This window comes from Haplochromis burtoni, unplaced genomic scaffold (assembly GCF_018398535.1).
Source record: "Haplochromis burtoni strain Fernald_Lab_line unplaced genomic scaffold, NCSU_Asbu1 Contig_904, whole genome shotgun sequence".
Lineage (NCBI taxonomy): Eukaryota > Metazoa > Chordata > Actinopteri > Cichliformes > Cichlidae > Haplochromis > Haplochromis burtoni.
Window position 1 is genome coordinate 37,883 of NW_024583265.1, and position 23,593 is coordinate 61,475.

Sequence of the window (23,593 nt, forward strand, 5' to 3'; positions counted from 1 at the left end):
CACACACACACATGTCAGGTCATTTTACCTGCCTCTAGTGTTAAGTGGTTCCCTTTGCAGGGTTTTGTTTGTTAGTGGGACCTTAGATTAGCTCTGTAAGCTAGTTAAAAGCACTGATATGTGGGGAACTTCTGGCTATCCACATTAGGACAGAAATAGCTGCCTTAGTAAAGCTTCCTCTTCAGTGATGTGCTGTCATTTTCCAATTTTTATTTATCCTTCATTTGTTTCAGTAGCTGTTAAACAACCATTAAAATCTTCGTATTTAGAAACCTGAATTTCGAATCTGATGTCCAGATTAATTAAAATGTAAAATTAATGCCTGGCCTCTAAAGACTCTTTCTTAGTTCTTTAAACTTTCTTGCCTGCATGTTTGTGATTTTTTTTCTCCAATCTGAATTCTTGAGTTCAGTCCAAGTCAGTGTCTGACTCTGAGCTCAGAGCAGGCAGAGAGACAAAGCCCTGAAAGAGGGTCTGGTCCCTTGACTCCCCTGGCTCTTTGTTCAAAGTGGGGCCGCGATGTACTTACTTAGAAAGAGCACTTTTCAGCTAGGCCGTAAGGCGATCCTGGGTCTTTCCTGGCCAGGGTGTGCCTTGGGCGTCTCTGGTTTACCTGCGGGACCAGGAGGAGTGGGTTGGGGGGGTGGGCTGGTCCTCTCTGCGTCGGGTAGCAGTGGGGAAAAGGAAAACAGGTGGTCAGTAGAAGAGGGGAGCGAGAGAGAGAGAGAGAGAGACTGAGAGAAGGGAGGGGGGTTGGAGGGATGGATGTAAGGTGAGAACGCTGAGAAAGGACAAATAAACAAAGGTGGCGATGAGGGTCTGAGGTGAATTAATTGTATCAACCTTTCCCTCTTTGGCGACAGTCTCCAGAGAGAGCAGCCCAGGAAACAGCACACTATCAGCTTAGACCCAGAGATTGATGGTTCCTCTCCAAAAACAAAAGTGAACATCTTGTTTTGTTTTGTTTCGATTCTGCTTCAGAAAAATATAGGACATGGCCCAAAAAAGATCAGGTGAAGAAGATTCACAACAGATAAAAAATTATTTCAAATAAAGCTTTATCCTTCAAATGTATCAAATGTTTGAATTAGATTAGATTAGTTGCAGCAAAAGCTTAGAGATACATGGACAGTAAATTAGATTCTTTGCAAATCTGCTTCTAGTTTCTGAAAATGTGTTCGTTTTTCATGCAGCTAAAACACAACCAAGCCCTAACCCTAAATAATAGTTGGAAATGAGGAATGCTAAGAGCTTTTTTTGGTGTGATACTATTCCTGCCTTTTGAATTACACAGTTACATTAATATACACTCTGATATGGCCTTATCAGAGTGTATATCAGCTTATCAGAGCCTTATACCATTTTGTTTGATATAAGGCAAACAAAATGGTCAAAAATGGCATCTTCATCCCTTTAAAAGGAAATCTACGACACAGTTAACTCTACAACCGGTGAGGAAAACTGATTACATCATGCGTCAGCTGTATACAGAGTGATATGACAAGTAAACATTTATTGTCAGCAGTGAACTGTCTTCACAGTTTGGATTGCAATAAAAACTGCTTCAGAAGTCCATAACACGCTCAGGATCAGCTGGGTTAATTCTTAAACCAGGTAACTTAAATTCATTTTACATCGTGGGGCCACATACAGCCTGTTTAGTGTGCTGGAGTAGTGAAACTGCTCTAGTGTGAAAGGGACTTCAACTACACATTTAGTTGAGATGCTTTAATATGAGAAAAAGATGTGATGGTATAACAGTATTTTGTTTTTTCACACACTAAATAAATGTAGTGATGTAGTAATCGAAAGAAATGTGTCAACATAAATCTTTGGGTGTAAACTGTAAAATATAAATGTGGAAAATTACAGAAAACATAGCTCTGTAGCTCATGGTCATAGTGTGCTTAAAGCAGAAAGTTTGAGTTAATTCACAGAAAATGTCCTTTTTTAAAAAATAAAATAAAAATTTTGTTTTACCATGGACCAATCGTAAAAAACAAAAGCATTTTGTGGTGGAGATGGGGGAGATATAGGAGAGGTGGAGGAAGAACTCAGCCTGGGTGTTTATTGTTTTGCGTAGTCTGAAGGACGAGTGGATGATGGGGTGGGTGCAGTTTTCTCTGTGGTGGGGTCGGGTGGGCTGTCCCGGGCTCTGTGGGGCCGGGCGGCGCTGCTGAACTGGGCCCCGGATGGGCATGGGCCCCCTTTCCCTGGTGGGTTGCAGAGTATGGAGGTGTCTACTTGGGTCAGCGCAGGAGCTGGCACAGCTTCTCTCCACCCCAGGGAAAAGGGTAACACTACCTGGGTCTGGGTGCAGTTTCCCCCTCCAGGAGCAAGGGTACCTACACCTGGGGCTTAGAGTACGCTTGGGTGATTGTGTGTACAGTGTCTCTTTATGTCTGTCTCCACGTTGGGTGACAGCTGAATAATTGCATATGAGTGAATGAGGGTGGGAATGGATGTTTGTATCTGTGTGTGCCTGTTTGTCTGTGTCTATATGTCAGGTCGGGTATCAGATGCCACCTTTCAGGCCCTCCATGGTATGGAGGCCTATCTCCCCCCACCACTCCCCCTGTCAGTGGCAGACACCCTCAGACATGGGTGGTTCTTTGTGTCCGGGAATGGGCATCCAGGTATGCACCGGCTCACTCCTGGTTGCTGCTTGTCAAGCCCTGAGCTTCAAGAACCCCTGTTCTTGAAGCACAGCTTCCTGCTGTGTTCTATAATAGATGCAGATCATTGTTCTTTTGTGAATGTCAGTCCTGACAGTCTTGCCTACTGTTTGCTGACAGGAAGCTCATTTTCATACACATATAGAGACTTTCTGAAGAGTCTGAATGTTTGTAAATGACAAAAAGCTATGTTGTCATTTTAAGGAATTTAAAAAAAATCTTTAAACTTTCTTTTCCACTTTGCTGTTATTTGCGTTGCCTCAAAATATAAACTTTTTTTTTGCATTTTGAAGTACACCTACAAGAGAAACAGGGGTTCAAAAAGCAAAGTAAATGTCAAGTATATATGTCGTGATATCCTGCTGTGTCTTGTACCCCTGATATGAGGCATGTTTAAGCTGCTATGCAGATCCTCACCGGATGTGCTTTATTTTGACAGCGGCGGGTGGAAATATTATTACCTGGTTCCTTGTAGCTTGACAGTGGCGACAGCGCAGAGCTGCAAGTGGAAAGTCAAATACATCTTTGCGCTTCTGGCTTTTTGCACAAAATGAGAGGAAATGCGAGTTTTTGCCTATGTGATCACAGCAGACACGAGTTTAGACCCTGATCGTGTGTGTGACTGACACGACTCTGAAACTGAAGCTGCACTTGTGAGAATTATCAGTTAATTGGGCCATTCAGGAACTGTAAAAAAGGAGGAAGACGAAGAAGTGATGGAGGACCCGTTACGAAATTAACCCAGAACTTAAAAAAAATGACGTTGATTTTAAATAAGGCGCCTAAGAGCACGTTTTAAATGACCTACAACATTTAACTGAGATTCTTTTTTAAAATTTATTTTGCTTTACCATGCGTAACAGATGGATACGCCGGAGGTTGCTTGTCTTAATTTTCACCTTCTTCATCATTCTCTACGTGGATTTTCAGCTTCGAACCAGCAGCCTTCCCAAAGTTATAGTGGTTCACCATCCATCACCCGGTGCGATCCACCACCGGACCATCCAGCAGGCTACCTTCCTGGTCAGGGACGCGCAGAACCCGGCGAAAAGTACCAGAAGCAGCGGCGAAACAGCATTGGCCGATGGAGGTCGCTCGGTGCCCGAGGACGCACATGTCAGCCAGCCCGAACTGAAGGTGGAGGACGTCTACATAGCTGTGAAAACCACCGGGAGGTTCCACAAGACGCGCCTCGCGCTTCTTTTGGAGACCTGGATCTCCAGAACCAAAGCGCACGTGAGTGTGATGTCTGTTTCCTGAAACATCTTACTCTTCTCATCACACAGCAGCTCCTGATTCAAGCAAACCACCAGATTTTTAAAAAAGATTTAAACTCTCTCCTATATTTAGTAGAACATTCGTTTAAAAATATTTACGCAATCACAGGAAGCTGTTGATTTAACCGAACCCGTGAACAAAACAGATAAAAGAGGAACTCCAATGCATTTATTAATCCTATAATGGTATGACAGAATGAAACTGATATAACACGTAAAGCTCAAGAGTTTAATTTCTTAGAAATATTTCAGGCAAAACAAAGAAGAAAAAAGTAAACATGTGATCTGTCAAACCATGTGCCATGACTCTAAAGATGAAGTGAAAACACTCACTTCCTTTCTGCTCTGGTGCTGCAGGTCTGATGGCTCATTAAAGTTAAATTTAGTTTCTTTTGTTTATCACTTCATGCTAGTCTTGTCCCACTAGCATGAAGAAAAACACCCCAAACAAACAGAGAGTAACATAAAGAAATCAGTTCTGTTTTGGTTTTACAGTCTGCACGTCTCACTTCACGACTATGTAAGGGTCTATTTTTAAATATTGGCATAGAGTGTCAAACCTGTTAGAAAGCCTGATCTGTGAGGTATTGGGTATTCAGCTTAAAAGTCTTTTGCTACAGCTCATCCAACATTTTGAACATACAACAGTGGTGGTACTTGTGGTGCAGAATTTCAAAGGGGTTTGGGATATTTTTTTTCACCCTTTTCCTTCATCTGGGTAATTTCTGTTACTATACTTAGAAAACTAGTTACTGGCATGTATACAATACAATATATTTATTTTTTCAGGAACATATCTATCTTATACTTCAGTGCCATCAGCCTAAAGATGTTTGAGTTGTCTTAACCTGACCTTTAAAATCAGACTTCCTTTAGGTTCTGGAAACAACCCAAGTTACTCTGAGTCGCTTGTATCGGCTTAGAGGTTTTCATTGACCACTGTGCCTGTTTGTGTGTCAGTGCTGTCAAATATGCAAGTCAGTGAGCAGTTTCACTATTTAAAATTCCAGGATTCTTCTATTTAAATACACACATACAGTGTACAGAGTGTACATACAGAGTTCATTTCCTTTTTGACACCAGATGAAAGAGCTGAGGAAGCACATTTCTGTTAGCTTCTTTTCTTTTCACATCTCGGAGTGCTGAAAGACATTTTTAAAGACGCCTTGGTTTATACTCTTCCTCTTTCTCTTTGCAAACACAAAACAAAATGTTGCTTTAGCGTTTGTCGATGGTAGTGCCTGCACACAGTCACACACACACACACACACACACACACACACACACACACACACACACACACACACACACAGCACACACACACACACACACAACACACACAGGCCCTATAGTTTATTTTATCTTCATCTCTATATATATGTATATCTATAGCTACCAATGGCACAAAAATGCAACTACACACCCAGTGGTAGATGAAAACATACAGACGCATACACAGGAAGCTGCGCAGGCAGGCTGTCTCAGCCGAGGGGAAGCAGCCGCCGTGTAGTGACTCTGTTAACAATACTAAAACGGAAGCTGGTCATAGAAAAGGAAGTGTAGGGCTGATTGCAGAACAGAATGAACCCCATACACTCAACACACACACACACACACACACATGCACACACACACACACACACACACACACACACACACACACACACACACACACACACCTGGGGTGAAAAGTCAACCAGCTTGGCAGCAGCTTCCACAAAATATTGAAGCTAATCTGCTTAGACCTGGAAGCAGACAGAAACTGTCTCCGTGACAGCAGCTGGCAACAGCTTGTTGGAAGCCCTAAAACAGTAAATACATTGTGATAATCCCTAATATGATCTTGGCCTCAGTCTAGCTTCGGATCTTCAAAAAATTCTATCACATCTTTCAGCACCAACAACAGAAATGATCTCAGAGGTGGAAACAGATATAAGTGGATGGAGAAATGGCTAATATTACAGTTTTTTACAGACGCTAGGACACATTTCCCAATACTTAGGTCACTTTTGCAAAACACTTCACACAATCCTCCTAACTGACCGTCAGCTTGGCAAAGCAGTTCATTTCACATTCAAAATGCACTACAACTACCAAAACACTTCATTCAGGTCTCAAATAAACTCATTCTTCCAGAACACTAGCAAAGGTTGACAGCCGACAAACACACTTTGTCACCCACAAAACAATGACCTAAAAAACACTAACAACATGTAGCATTACACAGTGTTTTCTTGTGTAAAACAAGGACACATCTCTGTTTATAATTTCAATATATGTTACTGGAATGAATCAGACATCATGCAGAATTCGTTAATATTTGTTTATGTATTTTTATTTTTTTGCACTAAGTAATCCCAAAATACAAGAATTTGTATACACACCATCCACTGATACACATACAATAGTAATGCTAATCTACTCGGTCTTCTCCATTTGGCCACAGGTTCTCATCCACATCACATCTTATGTCATCTAGGGCAATACACCTAGGAAAGAATCTTCTGGCATGCCAGAATTGAAGGAGTTGAAAAATTGAAGGAGTAACACCTGTGTAGATGTTCATCTACAATGAGAATCAGCTGTGGCTGGTTAAACTGCATTTTTAGATTTAAAATATGTTTCAATAAAATATTGCTGTTGGATTTTGCTGTCTTTTCAAGTTTTGCATTGTGTTATTGTTTTGGCCATAAGTTTAACAGTTTTGAAAACAGTATGTAAGCACATGCAAAATGTCCTGTACGTACAAAGATTTTTGGCAGTTGTTGTGTCTGAGTGAGAAAATAATTCATGAAATTTGAGAGATGTAGTCATTGAATGCATTTTGTGCCAAAACAATGATAACTGATCCTCAGTTTAGCCCACATAGACTTCTGTTGTGCTCACTGTGTGAGGAGTTTTGCAAAAGTGACCTAAGTATTGAGAAATGTGTCCTAGCGTCTGTAAAAAACTGTAAAATGTTTTGTTCCTGTGTACTCTATGGCTATGTATCCAGTAGAAGCTGAGATATTTCACATTCAGAGTGGAAAGTTTGATCTGGAGTGATGCACAGAGAAGAATTATCTCATTAAAAATTTAAAGCAAACCGTCAAAAAAGTTTTCGAATAGTTGTTACACTGTAAAATGAGCAATGTAGAAAGGTGGAGTTTTTCAGGAGTATAAATGTTGAAGAAAATATATCATCAAAGCACAAGTGTTATGGTACTAAATTTCCTGCTTTTAAGATATATCTCAGTATATGAAGGATTATGAAACAAGAATGCCCCTAACTACTGAGCAGCATGCATTGTAGTATAAACCAAAAACAGGAGAGCATCTCATTTTAAAAGCTACAACAAATCATCATCTCAGGTCCCAAACTTGCAGATTGTCAAAAGAAGAAGTGATGCAACACAGTGGTAAACATGCCCCTGTCTCTTTATTTTATAAATGTTTAAATCACATTTTAAACCATTTTAATCCAACAGAAATGAGGATTTTTAACATTTGATATGTTTGACTTCTGTTATTTCTATTAAACATTGAGTGCCTTTTTTGTAGCGCATTATTCAGACACACGGTCATAAAAAATAATTAACTATGCTGTAATAGATACAAAGTGCTACACTGTGTGTTGTTCCTTGACAGTTGCCATCTTATAGACTAGTTTTAGTAAATCATTGGTATTTCACCTTACAACTCTAAATTGTTAATGGAGATTCAGTGTTTTATACCTGAAACTAAGTTCACTGATAAAGCTATCAGATCTGTGGTTCAGGTTATATATTGTGCACGTTTTAACTGCAATTTATTCTTGGTTTTGTTATTTCGGTTAGTCAGCATGCGAGAATGTTACCAGTCTCATGTCAAGTGTAAGGCTGCATCCACACAGGAAGTGAGTAGCAACAATGTTACAACCAAAGAAAGGTGTTAAACTTTGTAGTAGTGTAGTCATTTTTGTAGTAACGTCCACTGGTGTCCAACTGTCAACTTCAAAGTGTGGATGGGGCAAAAGGATTGAAGAATTAAGCTAGTAGCCTTGCATAGCATAATTACTAGAATCAGTACACTGCTAATAACAGCACCTCGACATACTGTATCTCATATGTTATTACTGGATTCAGAGGCATTTACATTGTTGTTACTTGTTGAATAACAACATATCCATCCACTTGTGGCTAAAGTGGTTTGTGTCCACGTTATGTCTCCTGGTTGTGTTTCTGCTATGTTAAATAGTAAATGGATTGGTTCTTATTTTGTGCTTTTTTACTGTACCAGAGCACTCAAAACGCTTTACACAACTCGTCTCATTCACCCATTCACCATTGTTAATAAATAGTTATTGCATGTGGCATAAATCTTAATTTAATTTAACAATTTCATTTAGATTTTGAAGGCTAGCTGTGTGACCCTGTGCCTGGTTTCATAATTTCAGATTTTTTCTTAATCCCCAAAAACTGCCATTGGTATCAGCGTCAGTTTGGCCATAACAATTATAGAATGATTTTGCCCCCTTCTACTCTCAACAAATTTCCCATTCAAGCTTCTCAGAGTGCCACAGTTAAACAGACTGAGCATCCAAATGTCCGATTCAGAAGCCAGATTATCATCATCATACTACAAAGGAATCACTGAAATATTGATCAGAGCCCTTATTAAGATATATTGCAGTCATTTTGTGTTATGGGGTGGTACAAATCTTACTTAATAGCCCTTTAAGAGTGTGAAAAACAAGTTCAGATTTATGCATTCCCACCTGACCTCAGTGAAACGTCCCTGCAAACTCTGTTTACGAGCCGCTCCAACTGCACGCTATGTCGTTTTCGTTCCTCGTCCCAGGCTGACTGATTTCAGTGCAGGTGCTTTAGTTTGAGTTATGGCCAGAGGTGGGGAAACTAATTGTAATGGCAAAATTTTCTCTGGAGGATTTAGTGGCGTAGGTGGTGGTGGTTGTCGTGATGATAGCGGGGGGGAGGATTGATCCTGGTATCTCATTACTCCTCCTTCTCCTGCTTCAGTGATGGAGAGATGACAGGAAGGGATGAAAAAAGGTTAAAAAAGGCCTTTGGGAGAACTAGTGAGGGGGCGATAGAACTCCAGCTGTATTAAAATGACCAAAGTAATGATTTAGAGGCTGTTTGATGTCACTTCAAGGGAGAACGGGAGAGCGAGAGGAATAGAGAATATTATAATTTGATTGATGGACTGGGATGCTATAATAAAACAGTGTACTTAAGAATAGATGAAGCCTTTCTCTTTGAATGCAGCAGAGAGGATATTATGGAAACTCACTTTAATGTAAATACAGAGAAAAATACACATAATCACAGCTAGTAAAACGGTCAGACAGTGAGCCTGCCATTTTTAAACACATGAATTTGCACAGTTACCTCAAATTAACACTAGTATGGCATTTCCCTGGAAGCTTACACAATTTTATAGACTGAAAGTTAACTTACTGGATTAATTTTGGAGCTCTCGTTCACATTTTACACTTCCTTCACAACTCCCTGCCTTCACTAACTAGAAGTGGGACTTACCAGACATCATCCGATATGATCATAATACAATATTATTCCGATTTTGTAACATTTTTGCTAATTAATTACATTATAACAAGCAATTATTATTATTACAATGGTGTATGTTCATATTAACTGCTTCATACTGTGTGTACATGTATTAGTGCAACTGCAATCTACATAGTGCTGCACCTCCACGAGAGAGCGTGGTAGAGGAATGATGGAAGCAGTAACAGTGTTGAACAAGAGAAGCCTGCACACCCTAAGCAAAAGAATAAATACTGAAGAGTGCAGTGTTTTCAGTGTCTGACGTCTTTCTGTAGGAGTGACAACAGTTAAAAGACAAAAAGGAAACAAAAAGGCAAATGAGGCTCCTGGTGAAATAACGGAGGTGCTGAATATAGTTTCCCCAGAGACACTCACTGTGGCTCAACCAAAAGCAGAGCAAAAGAAAAGTTGCAACTTTGCTTATATCTGAGCATTTCTGCATTGTGGTGTTTTGTAAAATTGTAAATAATGAGGAAAAGAAGGAAAGAAAAAACAGGTTGCATATTGGTGCAGTGGGTGGCACCATCACTTACAATGAGAATGTCAGGCCCTTTCCAGCTGGGGCCTTTCTGGGTGGAGTTTTGCATGTTCTCCCCGTGCCTGTGTGGGTTCTCTGTAAGTACTCCAGCTTCCTCTCACAGTCCAAAGACATGCATGCTAGGCTAATAGCTGATTTTACATTGACTGTTAGTGTAACTGGTCAATCTCTACGTGACAGCCCTGAGACAGCCGAGCTGTGACAATAGAGCTGACATTTTCACACCACTAGATGTCAGTATTGCTCTTCTATCTATCTATCTATCTATCTATCTATCTATCTATCTATCTATCTATCTATCTATCTATCTATCTATCTATCTATCTATCTATCTATCTATCTAGTGATATGGGGGTCTGCCAAAGAAGAAACTGACTCAGCCATATCGTGCTGCTCTGACCACTCTGGATCATGATGCTGTGTGTGTATGTGTGTGTACAATGACTCATTGTTTTAGCTCACAGCAGGGAACCTTGTTTTTGTCACGTCGCATTGCTCCATCACATTGATCCCATTGATCCTTGTGAGTATATGATGTGTTTGTGTTCTTGCTCTCTAATGAGAGTACTTCAGGATGATGTGTTACAGATGTTGAGAAGAAGACAGATAACCAATCGAAGCTCCTGTTTTTAATTCCTTATCTTCTTTTATATTTCCTTTTTTCTTTTGTATAGACGTTCATTTTCACAGACACAGAGGATGTGGACCTAACTTCAGAAGGTAAGCAGCAATCTTGAATCTCATTCACACAAAAATTTAGATTTAAATCAGAATATTTATATATGTGGGCGCATGCAAATGTGTCTTCCATTCCTTATATGGGATGTTTCTCAGATAATGCTGGCGCACACAACCTTAAATATGTAAGCTCATTCTCTGTTTCAAGATGACAATGCCACAGTGCACAAATGCAACACCACAGACATCAGGAAGACTTCTAATACTGGCGTGCACACAGGAATGAGATGAAGTGACCCATAACTCTTACCCAAGGCTACAGGATAACTAGGCAGCTGCCTTAGGCATCCCCTGTTGAAATATTTTGTTATTGCTCCTGAGCTGCTCTTTAAAGTCTGCCACTAACACCCGCTGTCAACACCACTGCTCATACTGCAGCAATAAACATGTGACACAAAGGGGAGACTGCAGGCAGGCAGTTAAAGGACTCTCCAACAATCTGCAACGAAAATTTACATTAAAATCAGACATTTTGATATTAATCGAGCAGCAATAAATCCAGATGTGCCCAGATGTTGTGAGAGTCACCAAAAATGAATGCAACATAACCTCACAGGAGCTGAAGTTGTGTTTTTGGAAGTCTTTTTTTCCCCTAAGAGTATTAGGAAGGATGAATATGAGCATGCCCATACAGAGAGAGGCGCATGCATTTACTCATGTGGCACAACAGCAGTAACTTCATCAATTATTTAGTCACAAACACTAAAATTCCCAAACCATAGCCACAGCCCTGGCTTAACCAACTCTGTAAATGCTTGTTGTGACTTCAACAGTGCTTCGATTTCCAGCTGGCCTCTCATTTCTAGTCTGTTTTGCCGAGTAAAAATGACAACTGGGCAGACTGCAAGCCAGACCTCATCACCCTACATCAGTGACTGTTTTTTTACAAATGCTCCTGTGGGTAAATTGAAGGGAATCCTTTCAATCTGGGTCCTAAATATCGTGGAGTGTCTTAAATAGATAAGTTAAGTGGAGGCTGAGCTGTCTACTCATGCTGTTAGCTTGTTAGTTTTTTCCTTCTTCTGTTCACCCCTGTTATATTGTTTCCTCACTCTCTATCACACACATCTCTATCTTTATATTTTCTCTCCATTTCTAATATCACTTGTCAATCACAAACAGGGTTGATCATGGCTGATGGTAAAATAATGTACCATGCAGAATGGTATAATCATCAATACACCCAACCATGTGCAACTGCTTTGAAACAGATGGCATCCAGTAGTATCTCTTCTCTATCTCCTCATCTCTCTCTGTCTGTCTCTGTCACCAGGTTATAACATGGTGGTAACAGACTGCCAGTCTGATCACAGTCAGCAGGCTCTGTCCTGCAAGATGTCTGCAGAGTACGACGGTTTCATGGCCTCAAACAAGAGGTGAGCCCGATTACGGTCTGTCTAACACCCTCTCTGCACCGGCTTTAAAGATCAGATTAAGATTGCAAACTTTAATGATCACTGTGGGGAAATCAGACCGTTACAGCAGCACTTAGTGCGGCAAGAAATCAAAGAAGTAAATTATGTTCCAGGGTTATAGAGGCATAAACAGAGGTGAGGATTATTACAGTCACACTTATTACAACAGTAATCTTTGAGGAGTTTTTTTTAAAGGAATTTATTTAAGCATAACCTGTGCATTAATCGATCATCTTAACTACCTTTTCTGTGCAGTGCTGTCCAACTTGTAAAGGTATGAAGAACAGCCTTTTATGTTTTTATTTTTTATGCATTTGTAATAAAATGAATATAATTAAAAATATTATTAATATTAGGTTCGGAGGGCAGACTTGTTTAGAAATTCTTGGAATTCTTTGAAAGAGGAGGAATTTCTTTGCCTTTTTCTGGTTCCTTCATTTCTTCTTCCATCTGCTGTTTTAAATGAATGAGTCTGTCCATCCATTCATCTGTGGCTTTTTCCTCTGCACCAAAATTCTCCTTCAGGGTTCTAATTGATTGTAGGAGCCTGGAAGTTTCTCCTGCGCTCCTGGCTACTTTCATTTTCCATGTCCTTTTGTGCCTGAAGTACTGATGTGGTCTGTCTGTGCTCAGCCAGGAGACGGCACTGGTCCTCCTCTCAAATATCATCTTTGGTCCTGTAGCATTCTGTGAATGTGGGCCAGTACAGCCCTACACCTGCTGTGATAAGTCTGTCTGAGCCTTCCTCCTCTTAGTGTTTTTAACACTAAGATTGTCTTTGAGTTGTTTAATTTATTTGGGACAAATCTGCATCTGTGGGAGTTCTGTGCAAACGATAGTAGTCTCCTGTTCTGCCTCATCATTTTGTGTTGCAAGAAGCTCTTTAAACAGTTCTGTCTCCTTAAATAAGGCAGACATTTCATTCCCTATGCAGATACTCTTATGTCCTTGATATTATTATATGCTCCTGTTCCACATTCTTCATAAGTCACTGATTCAGTTCAATTCAGTTAATTTTTGTTTACATAGTGTCAAGTCACAACAATCACCCCAGGTGCTTTATATTGTAAACTAAAGACCCTACAATAATACAGCCCCAACATTCAGACAACGTTGGGGCTGAATGTTGGGCAGCACGGTGGCACGTTGGTTAGCACTGTTGCCACACAGCAAGAAGGTCCTGAGTTCAATTCCACCATCAGGCCGGGGTCTTTCTGTGTGGAGTTTGCATGTTCTCCCCGTGTTTGCGTGGGTTCTCTTAACAAGAAGAAACCTCCAGCAGGACCAGGCTCAGGGATGGGCGTGAGTTGAGGAGGACAGGACAAAGGACACACTTTGGAAATGCAGAGTGGCACATAAACACATAGACAGTGAAAGGAGTTAAGTGAAGAAGAAATACACAGTGAGAAGCCCCCAGCAGCCCAGGCCTATTGTAGCATAACTAAGGGAGGGTTCAGGGTCACCTGATCCAACCCTAACTATATGCTTTATCAAAAAGGAAAGTTTAAAGCCTAATCTTAAGAGCACAGAGGGTTTCTGCCTCACAGAAGGTATCAAGCCATATTCTCTAATCCAGGGGTAGGCAACTCCAGGCCTCGAGTGCCAGTGTCCTGCAGGTTTTAGATATCACCCTGGGTCAACACACCTGAATCAAATGATTAGTTTGTTACCAGGCCTCTGGAGAGCTTCAAGACATGTTGAGGAGGTAATTTAACCACATAAATCAGCTGTGTTGGATCAAGGACACATCTAAAACCTGAAGAATACCTGCTTTCGAGGCCTGGAGTTGTTTCATCTCCTCTGTTAAATACTCTACCAAGACATCAGGTGACATAGATTAGACAAACATAATAACTTTTTTTCTTCTTCACCGTATTGGTGAGAAAGGACAGCCGGTGCACTCTTGTAGTGTGTTATTTCACATTGATTTTCTCACAGTTTTGAAGTAGTTACTTTTAACTAGCACCCTGTTTGCCCAAATGGCATCTAGGTAATTGGGACTAAGTAGGTCTTGACATATCCTGACATACAGCAATTTATGTCTTGTGGTTTGATAATTGGAGGCTCTGGCTTGGGTACTGTAACAGTCAATTTACGCACAGTTGTTTGGCAGTATTCTAGCAACTGCAGTAGGTGGGAAGCCCAAACAGCATGCTGATGCTTGATGATGTGAAGACTCCAGCGACACTTAAAGTATTAGGAAACAGCTTTATTAAGTGACCAATGCGTTTCAGCCTTCATCAGGGTCATTGCAAAATGTCAAACAGTTTGCGTTTAAATAAAAAACAGGAAACAGAAAAAAATCCAAGTGGACCAATCACACCTTCAGGAAATATGCAAGCTGACCAGTTAACATTTAACATGGTGGTATTGGCTGATTTGTTAATCGGTTAAGCCGCAGCCCAAATAGGTTCTGGGCTGAACCACTACAGATTAAAACGGGGAGAAAATAAATAAATAAATGAAAACATTCCCATCATTTCTTAATGTAAGACATACTCAAAATTACCCAGAAAAATGCAAATAATCTGGTGACAGTTGCAGAGAAGAGGACATTAAAGAAACTGTTGGACATTATGAACAATGCTGGGCATCCTCTGCACGCGGCCATAAACAACCAGAGGAGTCTGTTCAGTGACAGGTTGCTTCTCCCAAAGTCAAGGACCAACAGACTTAAAAACTCCTTTGTCCCACACGCCATCAGACTGTTTAACTCCTTGCTGAAGGGGAGAGGGAGGGGAAACCGGGGGACAAAGGAGGGGGGAACAACCAGTCAGATTCTACGTTTCTCTGACTAGTGTCCTTAGCAGTACACATGGCACAAGTTTGAAGGGGATGTTGAGATCGATGGAAAACCGGCAAACAGATATACAGAAATTGCTTAATTAGTTAGATAAATGTATGACTGCATTCTGTAATAGCTAACATCATTAGATGGATGTGCAGTCAATAGCTGCCAAACGAATTATTCACCCACTATCACTTCTCAGATAAATTAACCGTGCCCTGGTTGCTTCAGTTTGAGGCTTGAGTCTGACAGCGTTGAGCCTCCTCTGTGTTCACTGAGCTTATTTGATCCACACCTTTCAGTCACTGTCAGCTATCCATAACACCTTTCAACTGGGGCAAAACTAAAATAATGCAATCTGCTCTTAATGGGCCCAGAATGAAGATGATGTATGATCCCCTACACTCTCGTCTGCATCTTTTCCAATTTCATGCGTTGTCTCGAACACTGCATTAGCACACAGTGCAGGCTACCCTTGTGTCACTGTTGTATTTATTAGCTCTTTGTTCATTATGTAATCACAGAAGAAGAAGAAGAAGAAGCAGGAAAAAAACAGGATTAAAATATTTCCAAGAAACTGAAAAGTTTGTTTATTAGGGACTTGAATATGCACGAGACAACGCTACTTGATGCTGCTGTACAATATAAAGTATTGACAATCTGTTGATACTGATCTATGGAAAAATGAATGAAACTTAACAGCTTGTGTTTGGGGTGGGAGTGAATGGGGGGGGGGCGTTCATTATTAGAATGGCAGTGAAAATGTTTTCAAATTGGTTCCAAGGCACACTTACAAACCTCCCCAGTTTCACTCAAGTCCCACTCAAGAGGGAAGTGAGGATGTTCGGTTTGGAAGTAAGTCTTTTCTGTTGTTGGGCAGCAATAAGGATGGCAGAGGAAACAAGGCAGCACTTCAGTTTGGTACCAGCAGCTTTGTAATTTGGACTCTGATGTTGCAGTGCAAGCCTGTTTGGTTTGGAATGAGGCTCTGACATCATGTCCAGTCATTAAGATGGCAGAGAAAAAATCAAACAGCTCGATTACTCACAGAGCAATTCAAGCTGTGAGGACAAAAACAAATGTAGATGAAAAAAGCTTCAAAATGGGAGAAGATCTTAAATCTTCTCCCATTAAAAATGCCCAAATTCAACATTTCTTTGCTAGCTTTTCCAGAGCTCTTGTGACAGTATCACATGGAATGATCTGCCAAGATAACCAAGAGTTATCATTACACAAACAACCTTATCTCTTATCATGTGACCTTAACAACTACCATTAACTGAAAAAGTTAACTAGAAGTTGAAGTAAGTTATTACAGATGTACCTCATCATGTTCTTCTTCCACAAAAAGATTAAGTTCCCTCTGAAAGGGACATGATATCTTGCTTCACAGGCGTTCTTGAGCCACAATGACATCCTTCTCATGAAGAACACTGTCTGAATGAGTGGGGATAGAGCCATAACTTTAATTCTAATACTAATTGGGACACAAAAATATTTCAAGTAAATCTGATGAAAAACATTCCTTAAATAAGTTTGTGACTCTGCCTAAAAGTAGGGATTGAAAGGGATTGCAACCCTTCCAAACAAGCCATTGGTTGTTTGTGCTGTCGTGATCTTTAACATTGAACGTGGTACCTGAGGCCTGTGGCATCTGAGCTGTAGTGCTTGTTTGTTTTTTTTTTTGCTATATTTCTGAGAATTGCATTTTTTGACCTTGGGATAAATTTACTGAAACATTGACTCCAGGGAAGACTGGCAGCTGTGCTGCATGTTTTCTGTTTGTGAATTATTTTTCTCACTGCACAAATGATGGACTTCAAATTGTTTGTATTGTCTGCTCCACACCAGCGAACTGCCAAACCTTCTGCTTCTATAGAGGTGCTCGTACTCGCTGAGGATCAATTAATCAAGTGCACTTGATCAGCAGCACCTGACTGCTGCTTACTGCTTTAATTCCTAAGTACTTACTACTTAGTTTCTCATTGCACAGCACAGAGTCCCATAAAAACTCTTTTTCACATGCTGTACCTTGTAAACTGTGATATGAATAGTTTACAGACTGCTGTGACTCCAGGTGTCTTTTCTCTCTGTTCTCTCACCTGATCTCATGAATTTAACAGTCACATTTACAAGTTGGTGAGACTGTTAAAAGACTACACGCTGAGTCAAGCTCTGGGTCTGTGTTTGTTGGTTACTCGAGGTAAAGCCTATCAGTGATGTCTATAAACACAAACAGCAGGATACGAGCACATACAAATGCTTTTCGGTCTCTGTTGTAAATCTTGTGGTTAAGTGGCTGTCAGTTCTCTATTTAGATGAAGTATCTGGCACTATGTGCCAACATAACCTTTTTCTTTTCAATGTCTGTAATGAAGATAGGCTTGCAAGGGCTTCAGGATATTTATATGCCCAAAGGTCAACTATTTTTCACATGGAGTCCTAAAATATACGTCAACATCAAACTTAAAAGAAAATCTCATATTTTTGCTGTGGCATCCAACCACAAGTAAATATATGCATATGGGTAACTAGATGACTTGGGGTTACAGCATTGATCACACTTGGTTTGAGGAATTTCATCCCGCTTCCGTTTCTCCTCTTCCAGTCAGTGTAAGGTATCGCCATTTCAAGTACAGATGCACGATGCATTACTTAGGTAAGACTTTTTTCATTTCTCTGTTGCAAGAGTGGAAGCAACAAAGAAGAAAATTAGTCTTCAGATTTTTTTCCGCCTGATTGCAAATGTTAACAGGAGAAACGGAGCGAAGCTGAGAAAACTATTATTATAAACCCAGCACCATGGTTACATTTTAACTGAATATTTTTCCTTTTCTTTCACCGATCGCTCCTCAGGTGGTTTTGTCATGTGGACGATGATAACTACGTCAACCCAGAAGCTCTCCTCTCGCTGCTGTCAGCCTTCCCCCAGGAAGGTGACATCTACGTGGGCAAGCCGAGCCTGGACAAGCCCATCACTGCTCATGAACTGCTGGAGGGCAACGCAACGGTACGATACCACTCATGAGTATTTTAGGTTTCTTGGCAGAGTCAACCTTAGCACTAGGACTTGGCTGAGCTTTGCAAAGTACATGCTGAAGTCGTGATCTAGTGAGGAGCATATAACTGCACCCTGAAGAAAAAAAATCTCTTAAATATGCAAAAAGGGACGAAAACATGAAGGTTTTGGTTACAGTTCCACGTTCAGTACATCTCATTTTAAAGACGGAAACTGACAACCACTCAAAAAATACTCTTTGTAGCACAGCATGATGCAACTCTAAACTCAATTTTATTAATGTGGAATGATCATTGATTAGAGCAGGATGGCCGTCCGCAGATTTCATTTTTCCAGTGAGCCTCCTGAGATTCTTTATCTTTCTCCATCTTGGTTTCCTTCTCTCCTCCTTTGTTTTCAATGTTTTCTTATTTGCTGTTATGTCACTTGCTTGCTTGTTGTTATTAAATCAACCCTACTGTTTCTCCGGTTTGTGCTCTCTCACTCCATGGATTCTTTTTTCGTTCCTTCTGTCCTTGTTTCACGGTGTCCCTTTTTCGCTCTGTTTTGCGGTGATAGTGAACAGCTTCTTTCTGGAAAGGTTAATTGCTTCGACTAATACCCACAGAGTGCTCGACTCTTTAATGCGTTCTCCACCAGAAATATTTTCACAGTTTTGATCCTTACTGGAAACGGTTACAGGACCAATTTCAAGAAATCACATGTTAACATGTTTAATTGGGTCAGGCTTATTGCTATTTGGATGTAACAAAGGGTTTCTGCTAGTGTGTAAAAGCCCAAACTGAGCTCCCTGCTAGTAATACCAGCAGCTTTCTCTTCATATTTATTTGTTGTACTTAAAAAAATCATTTTAGACACGAGCTATAACCATTAGTATAATTAATGATACCATCCTACTGTTTCCATTAACTGGCTTTACTCATACGGAAGAGTCTCACAAAAACTAAAGGAAAGTTAAAAAAGGGAGTAAAGAACCACGAAAATGTTATGACCTTTTAGGGTTTTAGCTGTTCAGCTGGAATCTGTCCACTCATGAACACGAATGAAACAAAACAAAATCATTTATACCGGTAGCTGTATGTGAACAAGGTCAGCTGTGATTCAGTGCTTTTCTGCTTGTGTTCACGTCTTTCATCTGACGCTGTGTGCATACTGTCCCCCATGCTGGAAGTTACATATCTGCAACCACTCACAAACTAGTAGTGAGTGTGATGAACCCAGAAATAGAGAATGTTTGTATTCAGAGTAAAAGTGCACAGCGCTGAGGCTTTCAGACAAGCCGGCATCTTCCAGCCAATCTACTAGCAATCAAATCAATGGCATGGATGTTTTCATTGGGGGTGGCTGTAGCTCAGGAGGAGCTAACCCCAAGTTGCTCTCCGATGCATCCATCGGAGTGTGAATGTACTTAGATAGCACTGAGTATAGATAAAGTGCTTGTAAGAATGGGTGTGATTGGGTGAATGTGGCATGTTGTGTAGAGCGCTTTGAGAAGTCTGGGAGAGTAGAAAAGCGCTGTAGAAGAATCAGTCCATTTACTATTCATTGCAGCACCTCGTACCTCTGAAACCATTTTACCTTGCGGCTGCCAGCAATCACTTACTAACCAGTTTAGGAATAGACATTTTTCCCAGTCTCTAAGCCTGTGTTACTGGAGCCTTATGGTGTTTTTGAATTTGAATTTATTTATTTAAAAGGGACAGTGCAGTTTAACATAGTCCAAGTACAAAAATACGAAACTGATGTAACGCACATAAGTTCATAGCTATTGCTAATTTTCAACAATTGTCCCTTGTTGGGCTTACAATCAAAATCGATATATTTTACAATAAAACATACATTTTCATAAAACCAAATTACATCATAAATACAATTACAATTAATAGACAATAAATTAAAATAAAATTAAAATCATCATCAATCCAATGACTACATCTCGGATTTCCCTTTAACCAGATTTGAACCTTTAATGTAAAGGATCTGATGTCTGTAATCAATTTGATTTCGGCTGGAAGTGTGTTCCACAGATGGCAAGCCTTTATGGAAAAAGCTGACTGACCAAATGTAGATCTGCAATATGATATCTTGCAGTTGCTTGCCACGTCCCTGGAGCTGGACAGAAGAGACAAGTGTACGACGGTGTTTTCTGTGTGGTGACACCTATTGTTCAGGGGAGTGCTGCGGCGGCTTCCTGCGCCTTAACGGCGGGCTTAGATAGATGCGACTGCCTGCTGATGTTACAGCGCTGCATGAAATGACTGCTGTAACTGGCGCTTCGCTTACAGTTCAATTCAATTCAATTCAATTTTATTTATATAGCGCCAAATCACAACAAAAGTCGCCTCAAGGTGCTTCATAGATACAGAGAAAAACCCAACAATCATATGACCCCCTATGAGCAAGCACTTTCCTTCCTGTATGAAGGAAGGCATACAGGAAGGATGATCTGATGTCACATTAATTTTCACGTGGTTAGTGAAAACATGAGTGTAAAACCTGCATATATATACACATATATGTTTCTCTTCATGCTGGTGTCTTCACTCTCTATTCCTCCACATAAGCTGTCCCACTGTTTCCTTAGAGCCAACAAACAATTAGCAATTAATGCTATAGCAGGTAGTTAGCACTACAGGAACCAAGTACGACATTCAGTCCTCAAATTTCAGCTGAATTAATGACTAATTCAGTTCAGTTATTAGACTCAATGTCAAAAGGTGACAGAGTTCAGATCACTGTGATGCATCAGCACATTAAACATAAGTTTGTCCTGTGTGCTCAGTGAGGGGAACTTAGAGAAGACATCTAGAAAGGTCATCATGACATATCTCTTACCATGATCATTACCATGGCAACATTTTATTTTTATGGTACATAAAGTAAGTTGTTAGCATTATGCATGTCAGTGGTGCTGATTATAGAATGAGTAACAAATCCTAGAGATGAGATGAAAAAATATTGCTGCTGTAAAGGTAAGAGGATGGGTCACCACAGAGTGAAGATTTCCAATATCAAGAGGGAAAACTAAAAATGAGATGAATGAAAGCAGCCAGGGTTTTCCCTCCTGCTCACACAGCAGAGAGAGCAGCTGATGTCAGAGGACACCGTCCCTGTCAAGGACTGCTGGAGTCTTTAGATCACATGTAATTTACACAAGGAGCTTATGAAAAAAACCCTCTTTTCTGATGGTCATTTTCCTTTTCCCCTCCTTTCCTTCGTTTGTCTATCCATCATGCTTCTCTTCTTTCTCTTCTTTTTGATCTTTGGCTTTGCTGGTCTTCTGCAGGCACCATTAAACAGTAAAACAAAGCTGAAGCTGCTCCTATCGGTTTTATGTCAAGTTTCACCCAAGTCAGGTTAACTGCTGCCATTCAAAATCCATACCATCCCTTCTGTTTTCTTCATTTTCACTCTCCACTGCTGCAGGGGCTCCCCCTGAGGTCAGCAGCATCTTCTTCTGAATACACATGTCCTCGTGTGTGTGCATGAGTGTGTGCGGCGCACGTGCGCCTACATTGGTGTGCATGTGTGTTATTGAGTTTACAGAATTAATGCTGCTATTGAGTTAAAGAGCATCCCGACTCCAGCATGCTCTCTGAATAGGGTGTCGTGCTCTGTCTCTCTCTGCTTCCCTCTTGCACTTTACAGTCTCTCTCATTCGTTTCTTGAAATGACTCTCTCCGTCTCCCTCGTGTCACATTCTCTGCTCTGATTGCAGCCATTTGCAGGGAAGAATAGATCTTTATTAATCTTTGCTTTGCTTTTTCTCTCTCTTCCCTTCTTCCTTCCTTCTTTCTGTTCCCTTTAGTGAAAACAAAAAAAAAGGCGATGTCAGGCTCCTCTCTGTCTCCTCATCTCATTTTCTTACATCTTGCTGCCTAGTTTTTTCCGATTTCCTGTCACTATAGTGAAACGGGAAGGATAGTGATCGGAGGAAGGAGGAAAAGAAAGGAATGGAGTGGGAAGGAATGGAAAGTAAAAAGGAAGGGAAAGAGATAAAAAACAGAGAAATAGTAAAAAGGAAGAGAAGTTTATTTGAAGAGATGTACAGGAAGGAGGAAATTAAAGTAAAGTGAAGGAAGGAAGGACAAGTACATTTTTCACATGTTAAATTTTACAAGAAAATTAGTGAACAGGAGGTAAAAAGAGAAGAATGAAGAACAGAAAGGGAAAGAAATCTTCCAAGCTCCCGATTAGCTGTGCAATTACACTCGCTCTATGAGTTAAATTCTTTATCTGCCTGCTGTGACAAACAGGAAAACAAGGCAGCACATTTATCCCGGCAAAATATCAACTGAGCAATTTAAGCAACAGGAGAAGGAAAAACACAATAGTTGCTTGAGAAATGGCTCAAAGTTAGAAGATAAAGATGTACTATTCATAACAGACTGGAAACCAGAGCAGTTAATACGCGCCTGAAAGAGAAACCGTGAACACTTAGGTTCAGTCATAGAGGCCCTTTTCCACTTCTGATTTCCTCTGATATAGCAGAGGTATTGTGTGTCTGTGAAATGGTGGCAAATATTTATAACATTCAGTGTGAGCTTGTGTTGTATTTTTTGTGTTCTGTATTCCCAGATGAGTATATGTAAACACATGTCTGTTGGTGTGAGTTTCTATATGTGTGTAACAAAAGTAAACATAATTTAAAAGAGTTAACACAACCAAAGCTCTTAAAGGCTTTAGCTCTTTATTGGGCCATGAATAATATTTGGTACCTTAAATGGACTGCCTGCTGCAACAGTGTGTCTAATCAATCAGTGATGATCTGGAGAATTGTAATTTTCAGTGTTCTTCCAGAATTCATGAAATCGGGTCCTTCGCACTTACCTGCTCCTACAGTTGGGCTCATAATGCCCAAACTGATAAGTCGATAAGAGCGAAGCATTATATAGTTCAAAAGTTGCTTTAGATGTTGAGTTAGATGTTGTTTGTGTTGGATTTCTAGAAAGTATAGATTAGTGAAATTTGTGGCATAATAATGATGTCACCATATTTACTTTTCACAACGTTCACCTAAAAAACGTTCACTACTGATGGTTACTTTGTAGTTTTTAGCACCAGGTGAGCCATATTGTGTTCTAAAACACACCCTATTATAAACATAGGACAGTAGTATTCATAGTAAAATGGATTTTGTCAAAGCTTCATACAGACAGTTATCCAATGATAAAAATTTAACCCACTTTTACACATTTCACCTTTTTTTTCTGGCTAGAAACTGTGAAATATTTGATTTTGTTTGCTTTATGACATCATAGCAGGTTTATAATAAATAAATGGCATTTATTGGGGTTTATTGTCAGTCTTACTACTGCTAAAATTAAGATAGTAATTCAGTATTGTAATTTATTTAGTTTTGATTGAATTACCTACATGCAATTATAAGGGGCACCCACACCAGGTGCAATGCTATTTTTTATATATATATTTTTTTTATTTCTATGCCAATATATGTTTTTTCAGTAGATCTACACTTCACTGTTTTCCTTCAGAGTTGGCTGGATAATGACTAAAATGACAATGACCAGCATTATCTTAGTGGACATCATTACTATGTTACAGCAGCTTTACCAAGTACAGTGAAGCAGGTT

At 40.1% G+C, this 23,593-nt stretch overlaps 1 protein-coding gene across 1 annotated transcript in view; it reads left to right on the forward strand.

Moving 5' to 3' along the window:
* The first annotated feature begins 3,151 nt into the window (after positions 1-3,151).
* Positions 3,152-23,593, forward strand: part of mfng (MFNG O-fucosylpeptide 3-beta-N-acetylglucosaminyltransferase) — a 29,744-nt gene continuing 9,302 nt past the window's right edge. The window contains exons 1-4 of the mRNA XM_005951226.3: positions 3,152-3,911; positions 10,714-10,759; positions 12,051-12,153; positions 17,837-17,990. Coding sequence (XP_005951288.1) covers positions 3,528-3,911; positions 10,714-10,759; positions 12,051-12,153; positions 17,837-17,990 — 687 coding nt within the window. The 5' untranslated portion in view covers positions 3,152-3,527. The remainder of the gene's footprint in view (positions 3,912-10,713; positions 10,760-12,050; positions 12,154-17,836; positions 17,991-23,593) is intronic.